Source organism: Thermobia domestica, chromosome 9 (genome assembly GCF_964235325.1).
Source record: "Thermobia domestica chromosome 9, izTheDome1.hap1.1, whole genome shotgun sequence".
NCBI classification, from domain to species: Eukaryota; Metazoa; Arthropoda; class Insecta; order Zygentoma; family Lepismatidae; genus Thermobia; species Thermobia domestica.
Genome location: NC_137462.1, coordinates 5,232,733 through 5,257,481, shown reverse-complemented (window position 1 = coordinate 5,257,481; position 24,749 = coordinate 5,232,733). Strand labels below are relative to the sequence as shown.

The 24,749-nt window shown below is 36.0% G+C and overlaps 1 protein-coding gene across 3 annotated transcripts in view; it reads right to left on the bottom strand.

Annotated features, from left to right (window-relative positions):
- Ttd14 (TRPL translocation defect 14) overlaps positions 1-24,749 on the bottom strand; it is a 171,507-nt gene that overhangs the window by 17,249 nt on the left and 129,509 nt on the right. For all 3 annotated transcript variants that reach the window (XM_081770493.1, XM_081770494.1, XM_081770497.1), the window contains 3 exons: positions 14,880-15,016; positions 8,894-9,034; positions 4,843-5,038 (listed from right to left, as the gene is read on the bottom strand). In XM_081770493.1, coding sequence (XP_081626619.1) covers positions 4,843-5,038; positions 8,894-9,034; positions 14,880-15,016 — 474 coding nt within the window. The remainder of the gene's footprint in view (positions 1-4,842; positions 5,039-8,893; positions 9,035-14,879; positions 15,017-24,749) is intronic.

Sequence of the window (24,749 nt, the reverse complement as noted above, 5' to 3'; positions counted from 1 at the left end):
GGCTACGGGAGAAACGATTTAAGCCAAGTTAATGATGTTGGAAGATTTGGTAAATGATATGTAGGAGAAAACGAGAGTACCCCGAGGAAACTCACCGACACGATGTTGTCTACCACTAACTTACCTGGCCGAGAATCGAACCAGGGATACCATACACCAGAGATTAGCGCTCTACCACTCAGCCAACGTGGCCCCCTTCAAAATAATAGTTAGTGGTAATTCTTCCACTATCTTAGCGTTATATCTTAGCAGGCTGACGATGACTGTTTTAAGGGGCTCGCTTCTGATGTGCGGGATTTCAACATTGCATGCCTGTGGACTTTCTTTAGATTTAATTTATTTTTTCCCACATTCACAACCATTTACAGTAAATCATCAATTTAACGGGACCACGAATCAACACACAAATTCATGAGTGTTGGTTTATTATGAACGTTTCAAGCAAACTACATCTTTGTTAGTCCGTTAAATGGAGGATTAACTGTTCTTGCATTTATCATTCGTCTTCAAATAGCAGTCTAAATGGCATATTTATTGAGAGTTAAACTGAAATCTTCTGAACACAAATGGCGGTGGTAATAAACAGCCTTTTATTCGTAATGTTACTATTAAAGAAACGAAGTAAAGTATTTCGTAGGATATCAAAATAATCGTTAATGAAGCAGAAACAACAATGATCTACACAATCATTCTGATACGTTGCAAATCGAAAATCTTTAAAAACTTCATGAAAAGACAATGTTTTAGATTTTTAGTTTAGCGTCCTATAGGTTTGCCTTGTAGGTTAAAGAAGAACGGAAAATACAAGTGAATGTTGGAAGAACTGATGGACTGAGAAATTGGAAAAGAGTTGGAAAAACTTACAAACGCCATGTTGTCAATCAACCACTGATTTTGCATCGAATCGCAATAGAGACCTATTTCATCTGAACAAGAGCTCCATCACTGAGCTACTGTATCCTAAAGAACATTTTAATGTAAATTAGGACAGTGCACAAGGGCGTCCATCAGGGGGGCAAGGTGGGGCAATCGCCCACTCCCCCTTTAGAGGAAATTGTGCTTCGGAAGATCGAAAACCCAATAGATATTTTAGAATAGTCATCACAAAATTTGAGACTACATTTGAAATGTCGCTTAAACTTGCCCCGTCCCCCCCTTAGAAACCACAACATGGGCGATCTTGGCAGTGCATATTAACTCTTCTGTTATATTCCTTATCTTACCATCATTCTGTATTCTACTTAAGATTTTCACTTTAATACATATAAAACTTAGATTGTCGTTTATTCAATAATTTATCAGATACAGTATTATGATCTTTTACACGTTTTGATGATATTTTATACTTTTACTATGAACCGTTATTTCGTTCGGTCATATTTTTGAAATAATAAAATATTAAAGATAATTACACCGACGGACGAGTGTACGGTGGCTCAGTGGAAGAGATTGCTTATCTCTGGTGCGTGGGGTCCCTGGTTCGATCCTTAGCCACGTAAATTTGTGATGGACATCGTGTGCGTGGGTTTTCTTGAGATACTCCCATTTCCTTCCAATTCTTCAATCAATCATTCGTCTCCCTTAGTCTAAAGGGTATAATCGAGGAACTGAAAGCTTCATTTTATTACACTGCTAGACATCAAAAAATACAGTACCAGGAAGGAGATGTAGCAGACAGCATAAGATACAAGTGTGAAATGACTTTCCAGGGGGCGGCTCTTGAGGTAAGTATACATAGGTAATTATTAAAGTTACATCGCTTCAAAATACGAGAAGAAAACTTACTAAAGAACTTTAGTACCTGGTATACTAATTGTTGTATACGTGAATTGGTACATTAGATAAGTTTTCTCCTTTGTTTGAAGTGATAGAATTTTAACCTTTATTTATGTGATTTCCCTCATGAGCCGCCTCTACACTGATCCCTCTGTGCGACGTGTATCAGTGCTGCGAGAGCGTAGCAGAAAGTACAGGGACCGTGGTGCGAGGGTTCATTATATGCGTTCAGACAGGCTCAACACGATAAGGTACAAAGAAAATGAGACCTTCGATGTCCTCTTGGAACCGTAAGATGTGTTTTCAAGCAACGGGATATAAGGTGAACGCGTCGGCAAAGCAAGGAGTGGAATATCCGTGTTCCTCCAGGAAGTGTAAGATGCGTACAACATGCGGTCGCGCGTTATCCTATTGCAAGGTGGCTCCATACAGGACCTATAGAGAAGGGGTTACAACTGCGCTCAGCATCGTGCAGGAATTCAATGGCATTCCACAATGCATGACGATACAAAATGCACGAGTTGTCCAACCTATTTACTACGATACTACTTGACATGATGCTGCAGACTGAAGCCAGGTTTGTATAAGATGATAATTTGCAGTTTGACTCCATTTGAGTTACCACCAGACGCACCCGTTTATACTCTGCAATCAAAAGGAGCTGCACAAATGAGTACAGTGGCAAATAAGCCCTGCCTTACCAGACGACGTCGAGCTGTTGGTGGAACACCGGTTACTGCGCAGCAACCCCGAATTCGTGTTGCCAGTGTTCGGGATGTGGCTGTCCGATCCACATAGCCATGCGGACAAGAATTCCATCCTCTCCGCACATAGTACCTATATATTAAACTACTACATTTATATGTTTGTGGCTAATTCCGATTCACAGGTTCAGATTGAAAAAACTGTCATTAGCCATTATTTTTCTATTCAACGTTTTAGGGGTCGTTCTGAGCCCCCAAGATTATCATTGCCACTAAGGCAGTGCGAAGGTTGATAACCTTGTTTTAGGCAACCAATAGAAAAAGAGCTACGTATAGAGCGGGTTGACGGACATTGTAGATCCTTTGCTTTAATCTGAATGGCAAAACCTATTGCACGCTGGCAACTTAAAAGGCCATTAGATAGGCATATCAATTCATTCCGTTTATGAATCCTCCCGTCCTTCACCTGTGTCTGTAAAGAGACACGTACAGATACAGTGTGGAAGAGGGAAGGAGATGTGGATATTAGAATGATGCACTAGATAGCGTGGGTTCAGCTAGTACTTCTTTATTACTTTCATCATTCAATCAGTTTCTCCGTAGCGAACATAAATAATTTCTTTAATAATAATTGCTCATTATTGTTTTCGTATATCAGCTATACTTTGTTGTAATTACTTGTCATGTAGACGTATAGAATAAATAATAATTGCGTTAGCAAAGCTGAAATGTAAGGAAAGTTAATCAGAAATCTCTAATAAACTTCAACTTAGGCTAATATTTAAATAATTTGATAGCCGTTGTAGAATTTTCCTTTGTTACTGCATAAAATCTTACAGAATCTGACGATTGACTGTTTCAGCGTATTGCTATATTTCGTTAATTCGTAGGGAATGGAAATTTGAGGAACCAAAAGGACGGAAATCTATAACGAACTTAATACTAAACCTTGGTGTGTACCGTAGCATTTGATAAATTTAATCACGTTCACGAATTGACCTTTCTACACAGGCATAGAATATAATTGAACTCAATATTACGTGACAGTTACAATCTGTATACATCGTTTCAGTTTCGGACAACTTTTGAATATAAAAACGGAATATTAAAAGGTAGCAAGTATTTGCCGCAACCAAAACAAGTCTGTTTATTTCTTATGCAAAATAAATTCACATTTTTTAAAAATATTCATCAGCTTTACAAATTCCCATCAACAGTGTGTAATAAATTTTTCAATAGTAAAAAGATTTCGTATTTTGATCACATAATGGTGGACTAACTAAGATTTTGATTTGTGAACTTGAAACAATGGAGAACAAATCACAAAATTATCAGGAAATCAACCAAGTTTTCAAGCAAACCTATGTAACATCCAAAAGAATTAATAAACCTTGTTACACTTTACGAGGTGACAAGACTATGAAAGTCCTTTTCTTCGAAATATTTAAAGCAAAGAGCTGTAAGTATCAGGCAGTGAACATGAATAACTCCTAAAATACTGATGACTTTTCTGTTGGGCTGACTTTGAGATACAGTAACAGTTAACATGAGAACACAACAAGGAAGCACAAATGGTTTTGTCATTACTCATAATACTTTTCTTCGTTTCTTTCTAGTACGCATGTTTGTTCAATGTTTCAAATCTTTCTTTCCAATTTCTGAAGAGAAAGATAAAATTTCTACTTTATAGCTACATGATAAGTCAACCTGTACTAATAGAATGGGTTCGAGAGGCGATATAAATACGGGTTTCAATTTTCAAGGACAAGTGATTTAAATCTAAAAATCCTACGCTATCTTCTTGATTTACTAGAAATTATTGGCAACAGCTGAACTTGACTACAAGTTTCATGGAAAACTGGGTGTATTCAAGCGTATTTCCATACAATATTAACGAGTATATGCCCATCGTATAGCTGTTCAACCAACCTAGACGTAAACAAGAGAAACGGATGCGACGAACAATTCAGCTTAATGTAAGTATTGCTTACTGTACTAAGGTAACACTAATTACCCAGTGATTAAGTCAGCATGAAAGAAATTAGTGAAAATGAACATATTTAATAATCTTGAGAAGGAGAGCTTTATAACTTGAACAGAATATAATTTTTACGTTGATTTATTGTATTTTCAATAAGTGTTATTATATATATTGGTATTTTTATTTTTCGTTTTACTGTCCACACCTATAATTGGTAAGAAGTAAAGAAATTAGTCACAAGTATTACAGTATTCTCCCTGGGTATATACTGGAATTGCTACCATGCTTTTGTTAGTTTCCAGTCAGAAGCTATTTTCTTATTGATGCAAAGTAACCAGAAACTACTCTGTCTGTAAAGTTTGAAATCCAAATGTGGCTCACCCTTCTGGCCTCGTTTTCTCAACCGTGCCTGCATTTTTGGCGTATTGGTTTGCAAGTAATTATGCACAACATCGAAGTCTTGGAATGGAGGAAATACATTGTCTGATGGCAGCGGTCCCTTCACCAAGAACTTCAATTTCCTTGAATTCACCAGTAGTCGGTCACCCGTGTCGATACCAAGCTTTTGACACACGCACTACAATGAAGAAAATATATATATATTAAATACATTATACTTAGGAAATTATATACGAAAATGCGAACGAAACAAGCCTAAAATAAAATATAATTGAAACTCGGAATTAACGGCTAAACACCATATATTACAATTTTTATTATTTTCAAGAAGGGTAATTTCTCACAATTTAGAGGCAATTTCTTGCCATTTTAAATTTTCTCTTCACCCATGTATGAATAACAGCATACCAAAGATTTGGCTCACTTCTGTCAAGCGACTATAGCGCCTCATAGTAACAGCAATCTATTGTCGCTGGAATGTGGCAAGTCGTGGGAGGATGCTAGCGTGTCTTCAGTTCTTGTGATTTGGAATGAAGAAGACAAACTAAGATCCTTACTTTAGAGAAACACTAAGATATGGGCAGCCATTATGAGTTGCGTGTGTTGTGTGTGTCCCTAGATGCCGAAAATAGGCCTTTTTAGAAAATAAATTGTGAGTGTGTGTAGTGTGTTTTCAACAGATGGTTCTGTACGGTTTCACGAATTATGTGAAGCTGTGGTTTCCACTGAGAAGCGTTATTTTGTTACACACCACATAAACACTGCAAAACAAATATGCAAGGACATGCAAATCAGCTGGTGAAAAAATTTCAGAATCTTCTTGGAACGCTCACGAATTACGTTTCGTGTACTAACAGTTTTACAAATGATCTGTGTGAAGCTCTAATTAAGATATACATTCCTTTATGGATGTTAGAAAAGTTTTTCTGTTTTCTCGAGAAATACACAAAACAAAAAGTTCCATGTGGATAGTCTTTCAGAAAAACTTACGTTCATAGCGCGTACAACGGAACTATTGACGGCATCATTCCTCAATTGATGAAACATGCTATATTCTAGACCCTTCCATTGCTAATGTAATTGAAACTTTGGGAGAAGGGAGAAGCTGCCCAAACGTATTTGACTGCATAAGAAATTCTAGAAAAAGTAAATGGTTCAGCATTTCTACAGCTTTTTATAAAATTGCTGACTATTCTGTGGCCATAATGTGTAAAACACGATAAGTGTCTTTTTGTCAGATGGAGCTGCATACACGAAAAGCACAGCAAACTCTTACTATTCTATTTCGAAATATGCTGTATATCACCTATCTGGCACACGCATTTCATAGAATTGCAGAGGAAATAAGTTCATTTCCTGACATTGATCTCGTGTCAAATGTGAAAAAAGCTCTCTCGCAAATCAGTGTCTTTCGTGAATTAACCCTTGAATTTCTGTTCCCAGCACACAGTCCACCTTGACGTGACGGTACAAGGATTACAGCTGTTCTTTACAATGCTAAAATGTTCGACTCCATCCAAATATTATCCAGTTCTCGGAAAACCTTCAATCATCTTGTCAGTGATTTGAGTATTGTATCTGGTGACAAGGGTACACACATGCAGCGGAACTGTCATCGTGTCGTAAGTGCTAATCCCGATTTGGAAAAATTGAAGAACATTGCTAATGTTATGGAAGGTGATGCTGCCATAACTTTTTACAATGACATTAATCCTTCCTAAATCACTTCTTTCCAGTATGCTTCAGTAACGTCTTAAGATGTGAACGGTTCACTTTCAATTTACAAGTTTAGAGTTCTTTCTGACTTGGGATGAACTCATTCGTTCTAAAAAATTTTAAAAAATTGTTAATTTTAGAGCACAAAAATATCAAATAACTTTCCTAAGTGGAAATAAACTGCTAGTGTAGCCTAAAACAATTTTATTTTATTATTTCTAGTGTTTTTTTTTTTTTTAACTGCTAACGGAACTGCGTGTGAATAAAGTGTGATAGTGCATTTGTGTTTATCATTCTGTTTCATTGTTACAACTGAATTATGATGAATGGATCATTAGATGCTCCTTACGGGTTGCGCAATTTACAAGTTTCCAGAAATTTCATGAAGTATGTACTAACTGCAAAATAAAACATTATTTCTTTGATCCATATTTTTTAATCGACTAGTGAACCAATCATAGGTAATTATAGTTATTTAAATATTTTATTTTTCCAGAATCCCTTGCTTATTTTGCCATTTTACCAGTCATTTTCAGGTTTTTATTTCGTACTTTTGAGCTTTTTTCTTTTGCCATTAAGTCCAGGCTGTAGTAATAATTGTAATTCTAATATAATATAGAAGTTACTGTTTCAGCACTTAAAAGTGGCTGCCATATTCAGGAGTACAAATGAAGTAGGTTGAAAGACAAAACGATAAAGTATATTGATTACACAAGCGTATATAAGTATATAATAAATAAATAAAAACTATTTATCTGTTTATAACCAGTAATTTCAATTTCGAGTGGTACTGAAATCTTCGTCAGGGTTTAATTATATTAGAAAATAATCTTGGACTGCTGACTTCTTCCCATACTTTAGTGTTTTTAGACTACCATTTAATTCTGAATTTGTACAATTTAAGAATTAGACTGAAGACATGTACGGTTCTTTGTACGTCCTATATTTGTACAATTTAAGAAGCAATAGCATGTGAAAGGTCATAACTAGTCGAACTAGTAAACATTATCCATCCCATCTTCATACTGGTTCACCATATTGGAATCAGTGTAGAGATTACATTGGAATCGATGTTTAATATATATTAAAGTACTTAAATGGTGTAAGAAATATATTATAACTCAAAATTAGTCTGAATGTTCCTGCGATGAAAACTTTTGTTTTCTAATTTCTGATCTATATTTCTGGCAAATTACTAGAATTGCCTTTCGTCAGAATTCTTTTTGATCTTAGGTTGTGAAGATGCTCGATCATTCACATACTCGTGTTATAAACTTCAGTGACAAAAATTTATTATCATCACAGAAATAATGTTTTGCGTTAAATCTGAAATGTATTTTATACGTTCAATTTGTTGTCAAGAAAATATTTATTTGAACTTACGCCTCACCTTTCTGCCCCTTAAGATAAAGACGACTATGTGAAACGTATGACTATGAAATACATTACATCAATACCTTGAGCGGGATTCGAATCCGTGAGAAGGGAATCAAAAGAATGACAAGATAACACATTATCGAAACTCAGGAAAAATAACAAAAATGACCTAATAGCTGAAAATTGACAAATTATGCAAAAATAGGCACTTTAAAACTACTTTTTTTTTTTTTTTTTTTTTTTTTTTTTTTTTTTTTTTTTTTTTTTGTTTCAGAACGAAATGTAATATTATATGCATTTGATGGGCATTATGTCCGTGATACCAGAAAAAGATGACATTTCATCAACTTTCACCTATTAATAAAGAACAGAATTGAAGTAGGTTAAAAAAATCTACCCAGTAAATAATGACAATTCATTTTCCCCCTTTGAATTTTATAATCCACAATAGAAATACATGTTCATTTTCAATATCTAAGTTCAAGCGTAAAAATATAGATTAATAATAATAATAATAATAAAAAATATCTAACCATTTTGTGTCAATGTATTAAAACTTTGGGATGGTATTTATGGAAAGACTATATTATATTAGTTTTTAAAATAGCATTTTGTTACTAGAAATTAAGAAATTACCCAATAAATCGTAATGTTCTGAAGTGAAAAAGTAAAACAAATTAATAAACGTTTATAATAAATGAAATTTCTTTACAATTGTACTCAACAGTTGAGGAGTTACTCCACGCCACAATGAAACAAATAATGAAGTTTAGATTCACATAAAAAAGTGACTGTCGTTCATTCTAGCTTTGGATTTCTTTGCCTCAATTAAAATTAAAATCTAACCAAATAAAATAATTAATTATTGCTTATTAAAAGTGATATGTTTAGGTCAGATTTTAGTTTTATTTAAGGAAAAAAAAAAACTGAAGCAACATACCTCAATCATTCTACAAATTTTCGTTTCAAAATCCGTCGAATTGTCTATGACGTCAAAATAAGGGTGACCAACCCACGCAGCAGCTGCGTTGTAATCCAGATCTCGCGCCAACTCCACACTCTCACTACGACACGCATGGTCCTGAAAGAATGATTGATATTAAGAAAACGAAAAAGGCAGAAGAATGGAAAATTAAAACAACAGTAAGTACTTAACTATGTCAGTGTAATGCCGGATGATAGAAATACCAAGAAATAACAGTTTAAGTTCTCCTAATTTTAATTTTAAGATATATAGCATGTAATCTTTTAATTCACAATCTTCCACATATTAAAATGCTAAGTTTCTCCAAAGAAAAGTTTATATGTTTATCTCCCACCCTTTCGACAATGAGATCTCAAAAACCACAAGTGCTAGAAACTTGCCGTTTTCACTGCTCGATTCCAAATTTTGTGTAGATTATCCAGTTTTAATTGATTAAAAAAAAAATTAAGACCATTGTTTCTTAATTACATTTTCTAGGGTTACACTGGAAATGTTGAAATTCTAAAAGCACCATATCCTCCGAGTTATACATTCCACCACCACATAGTTATGTACAAAGGTTCTATATCTTTCAGGCGTTTGTTTCATGGCCAAATGAAAGAAAAATGAAGGATAACCATTTCTTCAGTCTAAGATGAATCTTGATTGTTTGGAGTATTTAGCCCAATGAACACCATATATATCACTGACATTATAATTAATTGTGTGTGTAATGTATTTGTTTATTACACACTGTATGCAACAAGAAAGAAAACATTGATCATACATGAATTAGAAACTCCAATCGGAAGTAGGCTCAAATCTTGCAAACGGTGCGAGATACTGAAAAAATAATCGAAAAAAATCTTCCCTTTATGGTACCCCTTGCCGATTTTTTTTTATCAAGACGTCTTGCACTTGTGTCTATAAAGGGACATGTACAGATGTGAGGAATGACAAGGAGATTCATACTCATATGTGAATGATGCGCTGTGTAGAGAGCGCAGATTCAGCTAGTGGTAGCTTAAAATTCTGAGCTCCTGTCAACTGAAATGACCTATGAACCACTGAATTATCCACATTAACAGGAAATATAACATACGCGATGACAACAACGACAATTTTTCCAATTTTTATTGTACACAGAACATGTCTTAACCTGCTTTTTGTTTTTTTTTACCCAGATACAATTAGTTTCGACAACTTTTACCTGAAAATCACACTCGAAAAGGTAGTATTTGTTTAACAAATCCATCAGTTCATTTACTAATTAAATTTAAAAAAATATATATATTCTGTATAGTAATTTCCAGTGTGGATTAATAACTTCTTTTGCTAAATTTCACAGCGAATTCGTGCTATACGTTTTAAGATTGAATGAAAGATCTATTGTCAAGCATCTCAAAGATTAAATGTGAACGCTCTTAAGGTCTCTGGATAATAGAGAGATTGATCAAAAGTGTATTGTTTAATAGCGGAAACTTAAAGATCATTACTCTGCTAATCTGCTTACTCGATAACTTTTTAACTTGCAAGTGAGAATTTACCTACAAATGAGATTTTCACAAATTCTGCATAATTTTACTAATATTAAATGTATTATTAAAACCATCTCAATTTTTAAAGTAAGGTCATCTAATTGAAAGAAAAAAATCGGTAAAATCTAGATCATTGTAATTAGCATAATTGGAAAAGAAGAAATAAATCTCGACAGAAATAAAGAAATTTTACAAGAAATTGGTTTCAGATTAGAGCAGAATTAGGTTTTTGTTAACCTTACAAGAACCATTATCAGTAACAACTTTGCAGGGTCCTCTGTAAATATTGCAATCAAATTTAGAAGTACTTATGTTACACCTTATTCGTTCATTCTCTTATTTTACTCCTTAGACACTGATTTCTCCTTTTGGATCAAAAGATCCAATATATTTCAGGCAAAAATTTTCTTCTAGGCATTATATCTCGAGAACTACATATAATATACCCAAACCAAAACTAACAATTTACTCAGTATGATGTGCTTATTCCGTAAAAAAACGAAAACTCGATTTAGGGGTCGTTCAAAAATTGTGGTCCCTGATCCAAAAACTAATTACTGGCCAAGTTCGAATCTTTTGATCCATTTTTTTGGATCATTCCTAAAATTCTTGTTTGTAATCACATTGTTCTTCCTTACTATGAAGTTTACTCACACCTTCACCTCACACTGGATGGACTAGATTTATTGGCCCAAAAATCCAATAAATTTCAATGAAAAATTTTCTTGTAGGCCTTATATCTGGAGAACTACATATAGCGTAGCCAAACCCAAACTATCACTTAACTCAGTATGATGTGCTTATTCCGTAGAAAATACGAAAACTCGATTTTGAGGCCCTGATCTAAAAACTAATTATTAGCGAAGATCGCAATCTTTTGATCCATTTTTTTGATCATTCTTAAAATTCTTGTAATCTTAGGATTACAAAACAATGTTTTTTCAGACACTGCGTCCTTAACTACACTAATAAAATACCGAAAATAGCACTTAATTACAAACAAATAAATAGATAAATAAAATAAAAATAAAATAAAAAATAAATAAAAAATCGTATACACTACGATTGTACATCATTCTCCAACGTCATTCTACTAGAATGGGGAAAGCATAATGACTTACGACTATGACAGAACAAAACTGCAATATGCCAGTTAATTAAATGGAGGAAAATCTCTAGATATCGATCAACTGTACAATATAGGAGAAAGAAACGTGAATACTTTGATCTTTCTTCCCATTAACAACAGTCCATAAATTAACAGGAAAATACTTGAAGTACCTGGAAAGTACCCATTCCCCTCTACACATAAAAACGAAGTCTGTATATTATATTCATATTCTAAATATTCAAAAATAATTTAATACGTAAGCATGAGAAGAATTTAGGTTTGAAACAGCAGAAACTTCAAATAAATAAATACATAGATTTAAAAGAGAACGCACTTCAACCAGATCTTATCAATTAATGAATCAGCTATATCAAACTTTTACTGGAATTCCTTTTATAATACATTATTTAGAGTTTAACATCGTTTAGAGCACCGTAGCTATATGAGACTTACTCAAAGCGGGATTCAAACTACTACTCGGGTTTATATCAAAGGCTGATTCTCTTAACGAGGGATCGAACATGGGACCGCTCATGTTAGCCTCTTCATCACCTCATGGAGAAACAAATTGATTTTGATTGCAGTACGAAGGGGATCATATAATACTGAATTATCAGAATTCACGTCATTAATTAATTCGTACAATCAGCATAATAATTCTAAAATGCATCAAGCCGTCAACACATGTAATATGAAAGTAGTGAAGTGCCTACTTTGCCAAAGTAATTCCTAATAAGATCTACAGAGAAAAAAATGCAATGATATTCAGAAGGAACAATATCTTGGAGAGAACAGCAACACAAAACTGTCAATTTTGCCGTTCAATTGTTTTTTTTTTTTTATTGAGTTAAACATAGTTTCTACATGAATGTTGACATTGGTCCCACAGTATGTATATATATATATATATATATATATAAACTGACAAAATAAACATATCAAAAATAAATAAATAATATACCTTAAGCCCTTAAGGGATGTCTTTGGGATGTGGTCAACACATTGGTTCCCTAATTGTGAATACTGACTTTCTAGACAGGAGCTCGCTATTTCCCTTTTTACAAGTAGTTCCCCAATATTGTCCTCACGACGCTGTGGACGCTACAATGCCAACACTATATGTTAAGAACGAATGGCATCCACCTTTATTCTGACCAAGTGACCATATTCTGCACAGCTTGCCTTTGTTGATCTCACGAGAAGAGTTATTTCAGTGACCAGGGCGTTGGGTACGTACATTTACAGTTTTACTTTGATAGACGAAATACCTCCTTGTTAACTTATCAAACATATTAAATTCAAATGTAATGAAATGAAACACTACATTACAAACAAATGAATGAAAATTTCACTTTTCAGCTTATCGTGCTTAAAAATAGCAGTTCTATTGGAAAAAGCATTGTTTAAACACACCAAATGCTTGAAATACAAACAGATATCGTTATTTTCCTTTCCCGTTGAGCTAAAGAGGAGTTGAGTTGATTTTGAGTTTAACGCCAGTTTCGGTAGCGAAGCCATATGAGACGGGACCTACTGATTAACGTGGTATCCGAACCACATGAGCTCCCACCGGAAATCGAACTCGGGTCTGCCACCCCGAAGCCGCGTACGCTAAGCGGTTAGCCACGAAGGAGCTGAAGCACTAAATAGCATTCATTTATACTAATCATACTAGCGGAAAACGCTTTCTTGAATCTATACTGCTTTCTTCAAATGAGAGATGCGGCCAACAACGGAACAAGCATCAACTTGAGCAAAACTGGGCCTTTTAATGGATCATCATAATCATTTAGACTTCCTCCACTGTGTATCTGTTGCATGGAAAAGCCGCTGGATAAGAGTTTGAGGTTCAGTTCGAAAAAGAAAAGAAAAATATAGTCATGCTCGTTCAATTAGGATGTAGGGAAAGAAGGAACAAAAGGAGCCTTAAAAAAAAATAAATAAATAAAAAAATAAAAAAAAAATGTCCCCCCACAATTTCCTCCGTAGCGCTTGTCCTGTTGTTCAGCCCAACATCTCAAATGTTGGAAGAAATTTTATTTAAGCCAAATTAGAATTTCTTCGAAAGATTTCCAAAATTACGGTGTACTATTTCGGTAGTAACATTCTGTACGAGTTTATTATTTTTATTATGGTTATAACCAGTAAAACCCCGGATCTTCTAAAAAATTCAATCCTTGAACGAATAGAAAGCTTTCCCCAGTTCAAGTATGCACTCGAACTGAATCTCAATACAAAACTTTCATATGAAGTGTGTTTAAATGATTCTACTACGTAGGGAACTACCGTATCCATTGTTGTTAACGAGCACGGGACTCTTCGACAGAGTGATCTATGATGCGAGGAGACAATGGTTCGATTACCAAGCAGGGAGTTAGTGGTGCCCAACACTGTTGGTTTTCTTGGTGTTCTCCAGTTTCCTCCCACGTTATCATTCTACCAAGTAATTTCACTTTCATCAATCATTCGTCTGCTTTAAGTCTTCATCCCGGCGAAATTAAAATACCGCTAATTTTACAGAAATTATGTGATATCTTCAAATAGATAAAAGATAATCGAAATGTGGAACAAAAGCGCCCTAGACAATATTATTTTACATGAGAAACCGTTATCACGACTCACTTATCTGCTTTCGATTTCGAGCCATTTTGAAAATCGGCATTTATTTTCGCGTTTCTAAACAGCTGAAAACGGAAAGCCACTAGGTGACTTGTGATAACGGTACCTCACGCAAAATAATATTGTCTAGGGCGCTCTTGTTCCAGATTTCAATTATATTTTATCTATTTGAAGATATGACATAATTACTGTAAAATTAGCGATATTTTAATTTCGCCGGTATGGAAGATTTAACGTCAAGAACACAACGTGGGACAATATTTTATTAAATTTCATTTCGTTGTTGCCAGGATGTATAAGAATACCTATATTGAGATAAAACTGGAAGTATCTCTCGAACATTTACGTCCATTACTGACATAAGTGACCACACAGCGCAGCTGTAAAGCTTTTGCTTCCACTGGAGTCGACTGTGATGTTCTCAGTGCTTACCCGATTAGTATAGAGAGGAGAAATGTTAAATTTTAAAAGTTGACTGTTTTCTGCTGCAGTTCTTTCCAAAAGATAGGTCGAATATACGTCACACTAGCTCTTTATCCTTATAAAGGAAAATGCATACTAACCAATAGCTTCAAATGAACATTTTGCTTTACAGAAAGAACGGTCAAGGGCTTACTAGCTCTCAAAGCTACCTGCTGATTCTTTTTTTTCTCTCTGTGCATTTGCGTACCTTCCCATTAACACTTTTCATTACCTCTGTCGAATAGAAATCTTCGGCTCCATTGGCAGCGGACACCATATGAATTATTTGGTTATATCTTGTGTCCCTGAGCTCCACTGAGTTCCACCCGTTTGCGTTCATCATTTTCTCCCACTTCTCACGAGAAATAACTGCAAGACACAGATACATTTATATCAATAATTAAAGAAAATGAGTTTCATACCTAATACTATTCTGAAATTACAATACTAACAAAATAATTTGTCCAACAGTAAAAACAGAAAAAGACATGAAAAATTGGTCCACAAATGCATTAAGGAAAATTAATATTATATGCGAGGGTGTTTTCGAAAGTTTTCAGCCAGACACTGAACGATCGCGCCACTGGTAATAAGCTGTTCATAGCATACAGCACCATTTATGGGGGGGGGGGGAATGTATTAGCTTCAACTGCCCAGCTGTATCAGTTCTTTGGAGATAGTCACTTGTACAGAGCCGTAGCTAGGGGGAGGCGAGCGTGGTGGTTGCCCCGGGCGCTGATGGCAAGGTACTCACGAGCACACAATCCGAAATGAGGCGGTGCCCCATCATGTTGATAGAACACAGTGAAAGAGCTATCCTCTAATGCAACGGACGGCAAGATCTCCTCAAGCATGTTACGGTAGATAATTGCATTTAAATTTTCCTTGATGAAGAATGGAACCACAGCACGGGTACCCTACACATCGTGCTACACGATCACTTTGTGAGAGCCAATGACTTGAGAAGCGTCGTACAATATGGATTGTTGTCACATCCGAGAACAGGACGTCATATGCGAACTTGGATTCTGTCTGATTTGTTCCGCGGCACACTCACATAATTCGACTCGGCGGTGTGAGTCATGTCATCCTCGGTTAGATGTTGGAATAGCTGTATCTTGTATGGGTGCCACTTACGCACAGATATGGTTCATAAGATGGACGTACGGAATACACCACATTCTTGGGCTAAGCGGATGAGACTTTTCGCGAATGATGCCAACACAGCAGTGAATGTAGCTTTGTTTGTCGCTGTTCGCAGTCTGCCTGATTTTGGTTTGTTATCCACCGATCCGGTTTCCTTAAATTTCGCCACAACTTTCCACACTACACTATGAGAAATGGGCTCCCGTTCTGGGTGATGAGCGTTGAAATCGTCTGCGATATGTCTGCTGCTCCGCTCTCCTGAGGTCAACAAGATTTAAAAACATTAAAAATGCTGTAATACTGTTAAAATAAGCGAGTGTATATGAAAGAAAACTGCATCCGATACTTTCCGTCGGTGGAATATTTCCGTACAGTGCACTATAGCTTATGTTTACTAGTGTAGCGTTACTAGTATGAAACTATTACAAGCGCTACATGAACTCGATCACTATGCTACCCATGTTAAGGTACTTGTAAATGAAACAAACATACAAACTCTACCATACTGTGCTACAGCACAGTTCGTGCCTCTTTCTTCTTTTACATAAATATTTTCATAGAACGTTAGTTCGCAGATCACACGCATATCAATCTGAACACAATTATTTGCGTATGTGCGAAGAAATAACGGCAAGTCTTCACTTTATTCAATGAACCGATTCGTAACGAAGACAAAACAACGTGTCCTGCAGTGCTCTAACCCGCTATCACTCGCTAACTCTCGCTCGGCGTTACTATGTAAATTTAATATTAAGCTTTGGTACAGAAAGGAACCAATCTAGCTACTAACTTATATATATATATATATATATATATATATATATATATATATATATATATATATATATATATATATATATATATATATATATATAGTTTTATTTCTGGCGGTTTGGAACGGTACCGGTAGGGCATACCGACACCTTTTTAGTGAGAACGGAGTATTCACTCCTCTTGTCCTTAAAAAGGAGCTGACAAGGAATTTCGAAAATATCAAATACTAAACATATAGTTTTACCGAGTTTTCATTGTTTTTCTTTTTTTTTCTTTATAGAGAAAGAGCTGTGAATCTTAGTTCCTTCTTGAAGTCAGTTAATTGTATCCAGGTACTAGAAATATTTGGGCCCTTCTGTCTCTCGCTCGCTGGCACGTCCTCGCACCACCTTTTTCAAAATTCTTTTTCGCACGGTAACAATCCATAAAGGCTCTGAACCGATGTTTTTTTCCTCCTAGAAAGACTGACCTCCCAAAACGAAATAATTCCCAAAAATGTCGACTTGATTTTAGTTTAGCGTCCCGTTCAGCAGCGAGGCTATATGAGACGTGAACCTACTGATTAACGTAGAATCCGAACCACATGAGCTCCCGCCGGGAATCGAACCCGGGTCTTCCACGTCAAAGGCGCGTACGCTAACCGCTTAGCCACGAGGGAGCTCCCCCAAAAATGTGTCTGTCGCTGAAGTTCGACTAAACTGAAAGCCTGTACAAAATTTCTGTTGGCACTCCACCTGTGTACTTTCTCCGCAGATGAGTCTTTGTACAGTTCCTGTTTTAATGTATAAATTGTTTTTATTCATTATTAGGTAGAAGATTAAGTGAAAACTATTCTTAGATTTTTTTCTCAGTTTATCCATTAATTTAGTAGAGGTTTGTAAAATATTTAGATGGGATGATTAGTATTCTGAAGACCATTATGTGAACAATGTACTGTATGTGTTTTGTTATTGAAATTCATTATTTGTGGAAAAATCAAGAAACTAATTACTAAGAAATATTATAATTACGTTTATTGTATTGTAAAATTAAGGTATAAGAATTAAACATTTTTAAAGCATCTTTATATACACACACAAGAGTTTTTGGTTACAAGATTGCAGTGATATGGTACTGGACATTATTGTTATTAATAATAATAATAGTTATTATTATATTCTGAAATATTTAACTTTTATGAACCTGAGGTCCAGCGTACCAGCATCTTTATTTTTAAAAATACATCGATATAGGGGCGGATCCAGGATATGATCAAGGCAGGGGCAGGCCCGTATCCACGAGGGGTCTGGGGGGGGGGCCCTAAATTTTTGCTGGCCCCCTAAAAGTTTTACAGTAGGCTTGCAAAAGAACTATAATATGGTGATGAACTATCATATGGTTGAATCGGGCCCCCCTAACTTTAGCCGGTCCCCCCCTAAGTTTTTGGGCTGGCTACGGGTCTGGGCAGGGGCTAAACCATATTTTCCCGTTTTATCCAATGTAAAGCAGGATTGAAGCCCATTTTATCCAGTGTATATCTGAGCGTCAAGGGGGGGGGGCTGTAGCCCCTATAGCCCTCCCTTGGATCCGCCACTGTATATATGGGCTAACAGGTAAGTTCTCAAAACCAGAACCGAAAGATCGAATCACTGAATCGAAGAATCAAAAAAATGAATGGAATGGCCAAAGTAAAGACTTACCGAAATAACAGTGCAAAACGTCTTAGGGAATAACAACCAAGAGAAGTGAAGATTTTTTTTTTTTAAGTCATAATTCACTTTGTATTTTATTTTTACTTACTTTAATATGCTATTCTTGACTAGAGTGAGAAGAGAGATGAGGAATACAGAAGAATCAAGTGGATCGTTTACACAGCCAAGTGACGGAAGAGATTTAAACAGAAAGTCAATGCTTACATTATTACAAAGATTAACAGTACAACTATGCATATAGAACCTAAAATTCACTGTCTTATATTCTTTGTTCAGAATTCGAGAAGCACAACCACGTTCAACTCCAAATATTGTGTTGTTTCTTAAATCCAAGATCACTTCAGTGAAACACAACTTCTGAATAGAAGAGCAATTGTCAGATTTCACTCCTACTAATGTGTGTGTATCATTCGGGCACTTATTATCTCTGTAATAAGCACATGAATAACATTCCAAACATGATGCTTCCAAAACACAAGAAATCAGAATTGTAACAAGAGACATGTTCATAGCCCAATACCTCAGATAATTATGTTTCATTTCTTTCTTCGTTTCATTGGGGCTGTGCTTCATTTTCGATAGCCCTTAAAGCATTCTTTACCCGGCTTCTAAATAATGTTTAAAATATTAAATACAGTAATTTCTGTACAGATTAAGAATAGGTCTGCATACGATAGCGACTATAAATTTACTTGGATGAAAGAAAGAAGTCCTACATATGTTACTATTCTATTCAAGATTACGTACGATTCACACTCAGGATCCCTCATATCTGTCGCTAAGCTTAATCGGTAACTAAACTGATTAGTGAGGTAGGTCTCCAAAATCTATACAAATAACACGTAATGTAACGATGTTCGACATAACTCCTAGGTCGCTGCTCTGTTTTTCATGATCTTTGGAACATGAGTGGACCCTGGCCTAACTTCGAGCTTTTCGGCAGGGGATGACAAGTAAAAATAATCGAAAACGAAGGATTTCCATAGTTTTCGGCAGGGTTGGCTGGTTTAAACCAAGGTGGTTTAAACCAGCTGGTTTTTTTAAAAAAAACAACTGGTTTAAACCAAAAAACGAAAAATATTCGTAAAAGTGTAAGTGTTTGTAAAATCTTGATGAACACACATTTGTGAGTTATCAGTTTTCACTCCCGTACATTATTCGTGTTATATTCAGACCTAAATTCCCCATTCATTACTCAAAAAGATTATACTACAAAAGCAACTTTTTTATATAAGTTTATAAATGTTCGTTTTGTGATTTTTTGTAGCTGTTATTATTGTTGTGTAATTGCAATCAAAGAAAAATTCTAAATATTGTTTTGTTTCAATGTTTACTATTGATAAAATACATCGTACTTTGTGTGTGTGTGTGTGTCGGGTCATACAGACCCCACGAGAGGCATTTAGTGAAATGAGAAGTATCTTTGGTATCTATTTATGTATAAATGAGTCTGAGCCAAAGTGGACTGAAATAATTCGTATCTTTAGTCACTTTTCTAACTGATATGCAAATTAAGTCGTTGTATTTCTTTAATTTGGACCAATAAAAGTCGTTGTTAACTAACTTGAACTAAATTAGTTCTTCTGTAGTATTTTGAAATTGTCCATATGTAATTCTGTATAATGGTTTCACTTGTGCAACTGTTCATCTTTTTGTCCTGAAATAACTCTTGACAGTTATATTAAGAAGCATGTAAGGTCAGTACAACGTATTTTTATCAGGATTTCTTCGTGAGTGAGTCGGCAGACGTATCGCATTTGTGGCCAATTAGTCCTGGTTCCGAGTTCAAATGGAGGACAATTTCTCTCGGATGTAACTCGAGAAGCAGTTTTTATTCCGCTTTAAGCTTATGTGACCCCTTCCAGCATAACCCGGCTGTTACATAATAACATCAAGGCGAAACAAACTTATTTCTGTCCATATATGATATGAATACAAAGAGCAAATTATTTAAACCAAATAAACCTGGTTTAAACCATAAAAACCGGTTTTTTTGGTTTTTTTAATAAAAACCATGGTTTTTGTCAACCCTGGTTTTCGGGGTACTGAGGTGAATACTGGCGCTCCCGATGTTGTTTAAGTGACAGTTCAAACCTATGTGTATCCCAAGGGGATTTTGGGGTTCAAATACATTCTACAAACCTATTCTCTTCGTGCGAAGAATGAGCATTTCAGTTAGTATTATTTAATTTCAGTATTTTTGAAATATTTGTAATTCTAATTTTTAGGGCACAACATTTGTAAAATAGTAACTAACTAGGTCCAGCAATTGATTCTTCATGCCTATCGGATACAGCAGGATTCTCGGCGTTGCTACATTGTAAAAACGTTTGTGAAATGGGAAAGAATACGGTAATTTAAATTAATATACACAGTGCAGCAATAAAAAGGGAGATAAACCAGTGTACGCTACTGTCTAAGAAAAAGCTACACTAATAGAGTTGGAAGGTGTTACCTCATGCCCCGTAGAGTCCGAACATGAGTCCATCAGACTTCGATCCATTAACTGAAACAACCTATGTGTGGATAGTTTTCGTTTCTAGAAGAGCCTTCTGCCGCCAGTACCCTAGCCACTCGACAGATGAACAACAAAAATGACTGTCTTATATAAAATATTAAAGTTTCCTGGACAAAAGAACTGCCATTGCAGGGTGTCTACTAAAATTCTAAAATGAAATTTCGTGACTTTTTCGTGACCTTTTCTTTACCAAACCATAAAATTTCGAAACATTCAAAAACTAATAACAGTACCTATATTCTTTAGAACTATCTATGTTATCTCTATTTTCCAAGGCTGTTCCCTGGAGCGATAAAAACTTGGTGTCTTCTCAGTTGAATAAACTGGTAAGATACGTAGGTGGTTTCGGCAATGCGATGCGATTTGCATCGCTATTGCTCAATGATGTTAGCAGAAGAACAATCTCAAGAGTGAATTTGAGTGCGAACGAGGCCGAATTTTCACGCATGCGATAGAACCGTACTTTGCTTATGATCGGCTTTAGACGCTAGCAAATCGTAAACATTTTTGGCGGTGAATTTTGACGTTTTAAGAGCAAACTTTTCCAGTCTTTACTTATATTTGTACAGATAACAAAAAATTCGTAACCCAAAGGCTTAATTTCGTGACTTTTACTTTACTTTCAGCATCGTTTCTGATTTCGTGACCTTTTCATGACTTTTGTGACCGATAGACACCCTGCACTGAGAAGCATTGAAGACTTGTAAAGAGACAACAAAATTAAACATGTAAGTAAACAAAAAGTAGTGAACATTATTTATGGAATTACCCCCATAGGTTGAAACAGGGCTTCATGGATGAGCTCGAAACGCTGCAGACCATTAAACAGTTGTTGAGAACAAATATTAGCATTTTTCTTTAATTTTCATGAATCGGTATATTTCTGTGGACATTCTCCGTGACCAGGTATAATCCGACAGTAAACATTCCCAGTTTCCCAAATGAGAACTGCTGTGTTCACCAGGTTTGATGAATATGCAGGCACCCTGTAATATAATGTTATGGACTGGCCAGCAAAGTCCCCAGATTTAAATTCAATGCAACTGGTCTACCATGAGCAACGGGTAAAGCACAAAAATATGCATTCTCATACTTTGTTGAAATTGAGGATCTACTGATAATTGTGTTGATACATATCGATGTGACACACCTCGTGGATTCACTTCAGACAGAATCCAGGCTAGAGCAGATGTTATGGCGGTTTAGGTAAGTTCTACAGGGGTTAGGAGGCGACTTCTTTGTTCGGTATACTTATATATAGAAATATGAAAGAATCTAAGAGTGTAAATTCTTTAAATAAAATGTTTTTAGTTTGGAAAACAATAGCATAAACCTGAGGAAAATCCAAACTACAACCATGAATAAGCAACTGTTTTCGTGATAGCATGCATGTTATTTGCATTATATTTACAATACTATTAATGTATTGGATTTATTCTTAATTGTATTATTTCATTTTAATTCAAGGATAGAACCATTTCTAGATATCGTACGGAAAATATAGTTCATTATTATTTTTTCATGCTGATTTACATACATTAGCTGTAAGTTTGTCTAACATTATATATTGAGTTTGTTAGTATACCTTAATTATCATCACAAAGTATTGTCATTATTGGCAGGTCACTTGCTTCAACTGAGAAACTTAAATGCACACGTCTTCAGCTAGCCTTTTTGTCTTTACGTACGACTTTTCTATTTTGATACAGTCCATCCATCATCTGTAGCATTCTTTGCCCTTTCACTCTTTTTCCTGCCACCACACCCTCTAGCATATCCCTCATAATAGTTAGTTCTCAATCAATGTCCAAACCAATCTATCTTCCTCTTTCCAGTTACATATACAATTGTCCTTTTATCTTCCACTATTTCCGACATCTCACATCTGATTCTCTCCATTCTTCTTAATATTCACATTTCGAAGGCGCGGGGATATTATATTAGTAGATAGATAGATGGATAGATAGAAGCAGCAGATAGCATGGGGAAATTCAGAACAAACTACATCAAAAAGAATGCCTGTATTGAGAGATGAGTCATCATGGTAACGGGCAGAAATGACATTATTTTAGTCTGTTGGAGTATTTTCATTACACTTTGGCATTTACAAACAACTGTTTACAATTTGACATTTCTAATCAAGGCATTTAAACAAAAATTACGAATAGAAAGCGAGAGAGAGAGAGAGAGAGAGAGAGAGAGAGAGGGGACAAGAATTGTTGAATTTGTGAATAAACAAACAAAGAAAACAAAAATGCATTTTCTGTTGGAATAACGCCATCAATAACAGCATTAAAGTAATTACTAAATCCGTGTCAGTGTTCATAAACGAAGCAATTCCCATCTCATGATGTGAATTTCGTACGGCTTCAATTTCTACTAGTCCTGTTAAGTTTTTGATCATTAATCTCATCCGGTTACAATAAATCTAATTTTACAATGGATTCATAAAAACTACTGAGAGAGAGATAGAGATATATATTGTAAAATCATTGCTTTCGCTTTTATACGAAATCTATGACGAATGTCAAATGCTACTCGGAGCTGTTCCCGTTCGTAAAGGACTTTCAATTTATGATCTATGAATGGTTATTAATTAATGCACTGCACGTGCATTTCAACATGTTTTTACTTCCACTTCTTTGAGAGCAATGGCGACTGGGACGAAGATTTATATAATGACTGAGAAAGTAGATGCAGTGACTAGTATCGTTCCTAACAGTAGCGTACACAAATGAAGGATGGTTTACCGAGTTTTCACCCTCTTCCACAAGATATTATGGAGGAAGTTAACAGCACCCCCGACAAAATATTACAAAGTGTGGTCATTCTAGAGGCCTTGAAGAACGTGACTTGGCATAGTAATATGCTTGTAGATACCGCGAATGTGAGTATTGTATGTTATTTGTGACAATATACGGCTGGTAAGACGAGCATGTAGATGCAATATTGTTTCATTACAGATTGAACCATGGGGTATAGAGATGTGACAAGAGTTGCAAAAGGGAACCATTATCTTCTGGCGTGAACATGGCAAATCCTGCGTGAGTTGGGAAAATTCGTTGGCGTGTCCGAATCCACATCAATACTGTCCATGGAGAGTACAGGACGTCTGCTAGAAATCAATCCTCTCGGAACAATGGCAGGAAACCCATCATGACCGAGCGCGACCGTAGATGTCTGGGGGAGATTAAGGATCACTAAACGGTTCCAAACCCGGTAGAAATTGCTGCAGAACCCAGTCGTCAAGTCTGAGCTAACCCTGAGACAGGAACTGCATGGTGTAGGCATACTCAGTCGTGTTCCAGGGTACGCGCCAGAATGAATGCCATACAGAAGAAAAACCGCCTCTCGTGGGAGAGGGATCATCGCCACTCAACTAGAGACCGATGGCGACGCATTCTCTGGTCCAGACGATTCCTGGTTCTCTCTCTATTCCAATGCCGGCCATTTCAGGGTGATGAGGTGAGCTGGAGAACCTTACAAAGCTATGTGTGTGCAAAGGGGTGTAGAGAAGGGGAGGGGTAGTATCATGTGGGGATATATTTCGAATGCCGGTGTGGGTCTGTTGATCGAGGTGCCCAACCACATGGACCGGATTACGTGTCCCTTTTGAATAATGAGGTGTTGCTATTTATCCAGTTTCTGTGAGATGGTCACATCTCAGAGTCACTGTATCAAAGACAACTGAACGTTCACCGAGCCAGGATTTGCTCGGAATGTTTGAATGTTTTGCTGAACATGAGAACATTCCACATTTCAGCTGGCCCGCGACTTCGCCTGATCTCAACATTCCCCTACATTGGCCGCTCTGTAGGGCCAGGTGTTCAAGGAATGAGCCAAATTGGATCTGAACGTCATTCTCTTCGACATTGACAGTATGTCGCAGAAAATCAAGTCTAATCCGCGCCCGGGTGATGTAACGGCTTATTGAGCAATAAAAAGTACGCACTTCATAATCTATTGTCCAGGG